The following is a 4371-nucleotide window of genomic DNA, read 5'->3' on the forward strand; positions in this document are numbered from 1 at the left end:
TGATTGGCTGCTTTGCAGCCTTTCAAAAAGCGCCAAGAAAGCGTCAAAAAGCGACAAGAAAGCGACGAACACCGAACCCGAACCCGGACTTTTACGAAAATGTCCGGGTTCGGGTCCGTGTCACGGACAACCCAAAATTCGGTACGAACCCGAACTATACAGTTCGAGTTCGCTCATCCCTACTAGTAACCACATTTTTTACAGTTTCATTTGAGAAGATGGACCCTTTGAACAAGACATCATTATCTGACTTCATCCTCACTGGACTCACGGACGTGCCGTGGCTTCAGAAGCTCCTCTTTATTTTTGTTCTCTTCTTCTACCAGCTCGGTAATATGGGCAATATCATCATCATCATTTTGGCCATCAGAGATCCATCCCTTCATTCCCCAATGTATTTCTTCTTGGCTAATCTTTCATTTCTGGATATCTGCTTTTCTTCTGTGACAGTCCCTAAAATTATGGCTGGGTTCTGGATACAGAACGTGATCTCTATAAAAGCCTGCATTGTGCAGATGTATTTCTTTCACGCTTTGGGGTTTTCAGAAGGAGTCCTACTTTCTGCAATGGGTTATGATCGATACGTTGCTATATGTCACCCTCTCCGATACAGAATCATTATGAGAAGGTCCATTTGCTTCTACCTTGTTTTTCTGTCATGGTCTGCTGGTCTCACAACGTCATTAGTGAACGCGCTGATGACTTCACAGCTGCCATTTTGTAATGTTAACAGGGTTCGTCACTTCTACTGTGACGTAAAGCCGGTAATAAAATTGGCTTGTAGAGATATCCGTTTCAATGAAATGACTCTTTTGTACTTCAGTGGATTCATTTGCACGGGCACCTTCATTTTGACCGTACTATCCTATTTCTACATCATCAGTCACCTTGTCAATCACCAATCTTCAAAGGGCAGATCCAAAGCTTTCTCAACCTGTTCTGCACACTTGACCGTTGTCCTGCTGTTCTATGGGACAGCCATGTGTACTTATCTTGGCCCTGACTCCGAAGCTTCCATTGAAAGTGACAGAGTTGCAGCTATTTTGGCAACAGTAATCACTCCATCTTTAAACCCTATTATTTATACCTTGAGAAATAAAGAAGTGAGAAATTCCTTGAGAAATATGTTTAAGACTTCACAATATTGAAGAAAGGGCTCAAATCTTGAGAATTATTAGTGTGATGTCATCATGTCTTACATTTATCACAAATATACATTATACAATTAGATATTTTTGCATGTGCTTATAGTTATTGGTTATACATTGAGGTGAAAGTATCACCCAAAATTTGATTTGGGTTTGATTTTGCCTAAATCAGTGAATTTGATTTGATTCATGCCCCAAATTTAAAGTGTTTCATTTGGCCTGAAAATTTGTGTACGATTCGCTCTCTCCAAATTTTGCCTGAATTGAATCACCAAAAACTTGGATTTGGCTCCACCTCAAATTTTTACAACATTTGGGTTGGCTTCTAAATCCATAAAACCCTGTAATTTGGAAGTTTTCCATTGTACTTTCAATTGAGTCTAACTTTTCCAGAAAATAAACGGAAACCCCGACACTTGCCTCTTAGCTCACGTGGTATTATTTCTTATATGCAATCCACCAATATACATGATGTTTCAGTCCTGGAATGCAGTGTTCCTCAACTCCAGTCCTTAGGTCTCATCTGCTGGTCACGATTTGCAAAAACCCCACAGAATGAATACCTGTTGTAAGTCCTGAAGCACTAATGCTAATTATATCACCTGCTCAATACTACGGAAATCCTGAAAACAGGAACAGCAGGTGGACCCTAAGGATGGGAGTTGAGGAACACTGCTGTAGTTGACTTTACTTAGATTGTGGGATGTGCATTAATTGCGCTGTCTAATGCAATCTAAGTCGCTATGGTAAAGGCGCTCCTTTTCCGGAAGGTCCTGGATCTTACTTTCTAAGACACGGTATGTTTTCTGATTTTGGCCTATACAGAAGTGGAATTGGTAGAACTGTAGACTTTTGTTTTATCTTATTAAAATTTAACTAACATAAATGTTTAAAGTGGTGATGTCATGATGTTGAATATGTTCTCCCATCACTATGTAAGTCTCATATTTCTTCTTAATAAACCTGTTTATATCACCTTTCCCGTATCACCTGAGCTCTATATCTAGTATTGCTATCCCTAACCTATACTATAGACACTATCAAGGAAGAGGACCCAACTGATGGGCCCAGTGACTGCCAACTGTCTCCATTGTATGGCCCTAGGACTTTTGGTTGTAAACTCTTTCCAAGTGGTATGATTTTTAGGTAGATCATAGATTCTCTGGGGATCATACTCTGAGGACATAAATCTTTGTCAATTTTCTTTGTCATTTATAACATTTTAGAACATTTCTACTTACCTACACTGAAGATACATTATATGCTACTTAAGGGTGAGTAAACTTTGCTGCTTTTCGGACAGCATGTAAACCAGAATCTTTCCAGGTTAGTTTAAGTACCTTGCCATTGTGAGGCTTCAAGCAGAATGTTCTCACTCAGATGAAAGTGGCCACAGAGATTAGAGTGTCACAGAGTGTCATCAGCAGGTTGCAACAGAGATACAGAGAGATTTGAGGAGTCTCAGAAAGGCATAGAAGTGGATGTCCTTTAGCCACATCAAACACTGATGACTGCTTCATTGTGAACAATGCCCTGTGGAACCAGATGATGAATGTCACACAACTCCAGGCACTTTTGAGGGAGGTGAGAGGCACCTAAGTATCACGTCAGACCATTTGAAACCGTTTACATCAGCGTGGTCTGTGTGCTAGATTACCTGCTAGGGTACTGGACCACAGGCGTCATCGTTTTGCATGGACAAGTGAGCATCTATGATGAACAAGGGACCAGTGGGCCTCAGTGCTGTTCACTGATGAAAGTCGATTCACTTTGAGCAAAAATGATGGCCACTAATGATGTTGGATATGTCAAGGAGAGCGCTATTGATCGGCCACTGTTTTCACCAGACGAGCCTTTGATGGTGGTGGTGGAGTTTCAGTGTGGGCCGGTGTGTCTAATCAATACAGAACTGCCCTACACTTTGTGAATGGTACAGTGACAAGACTATACTAGTTGAATAACATCATTAATCCAGTCATTGTGCCTCTGCATGAACAGCACAGGCCTAATTTCATCTTCATCGGTGACAATGCGCCAGCTCATCGAGGTTGCATCATTAGGGAATGGCTGCTGGAGACTGGGTGACCTGAAATGGAGTGGCCTGCACTTTCTTCAGACCTGAATTCCATTGAAAACCTATGGGATTAGCTGAGTTGCCATGTAAAGGCTCTTTACTCTGTACCCCAGAACCTCAATGACCTGGGGGCCGCCCTTCAAGAGGAGTGGGATGCCATGCCTCAGCAGCCTCAGCATGAGATGTTGTTGTCAAGCTGCAATTGATGCTCAAGGTCACATGACAAGTTATTGAGACATTGACATTTTTTTTTTGGGGGGGGGGTAAACTTTAAAACACTTTGACTTATCCAGGCCATTCTGAGATAGTTTTTTCGTCACATATTGTACTTCATGACACTGGTAAAATAAAGTAAAAAAATAATAATTTTTTTGCATAAAAAAAATACTTAAATTACCAAAAATTTGGAAAAATGTGCAAATTTCAAAGTTTCAATTTCTCTACTTCTGTAATACATAGTAATACCCCCAAAAATTGTGATGACTTTACATTCCCCATATGTCTATTTCATGTTACAAGGCTTAGAAGTTTAGAAGCATATCTTGAAATTTTTCTGAAATTTACAAAAACCCAATTTTTAGGGATCACTACAGGTCTGAAGTCACTTTGCGAGGCTTACATAATAGAAACCGCCCAAAAATGACCCCATTCTATAAACTACATCCCTCAAGGTATTCAAAACTTATTTTACAAACTTCGTTAACCCTTTAGGTGTTGCACAAGAGTTATTGGCAAATGGGGATGAAATTTGAGAATTTCATTTTTTTGCCTAATTTTCCATTTTAACCCATTTTTTCCACTAACAAAGCAAGGGTTAACAGCCAAACAAGACTGTATCTTTATTGCCCCTACTTTGCCGTTTACAGAAACACACCATATGTGGCCGTAAACTACTGTACAGGCACACAGTAGGGCGCAGAAGGAAAGGAATGCCATACGGTTTTTGGAAGGCAGATTTTGCTGGACTGTTTTTTTTTTACACCATGTCCCATTTGAAGCCCCCCCTGATGCACCCCTAGAGTAGAAACTCCAAAAAAGTGACCCCATTTTAGAAACTACGGGATAGGGTGGCAGTTATGTTGGTACTAGTTTAGGGTACATATTATTTTTGGTTGCTCTATATTACACTTTTTGTGCGGCAAGGTAACA

The 4371-nt window shown here is 40.4% G+C and overlaps 1 protein-coding gene across 1 annotated transcript; it reads left to right on the top strand.

Annotated features, from left to right (window-relative positions):
* The first annotated feature begins 218 nt into the window (after positions 1-218).
* LOC122921364 (olfactory receptor 12D2-like) lies at positions 219-1148 on the top strand. The gene has a single exon (XM_044271340.1). The coding sequence runs from the start codon at positions 219-221 to the stop codon at positions 1146-1148; it is 930 nt and encodes a 309-aa protein (XP_044127275.1).
* Positions 1149-4371: the final 3223 nt, after the last annotated feature.

Source organism: Bufo gargarizans, chromosome 11, assembly GCF_014858855.1.
Source record: "Bufo gargarizans isolate SCDJY-AF-19 chromosome 11, ASM1485885v1, whole genome shotgun sequence".
Lineage (NCBI taxonomy): Eukaryota > Metazoa > Chordata > Amphibia > Anura > Bufonidae > Bufo > Bufo gargarizans.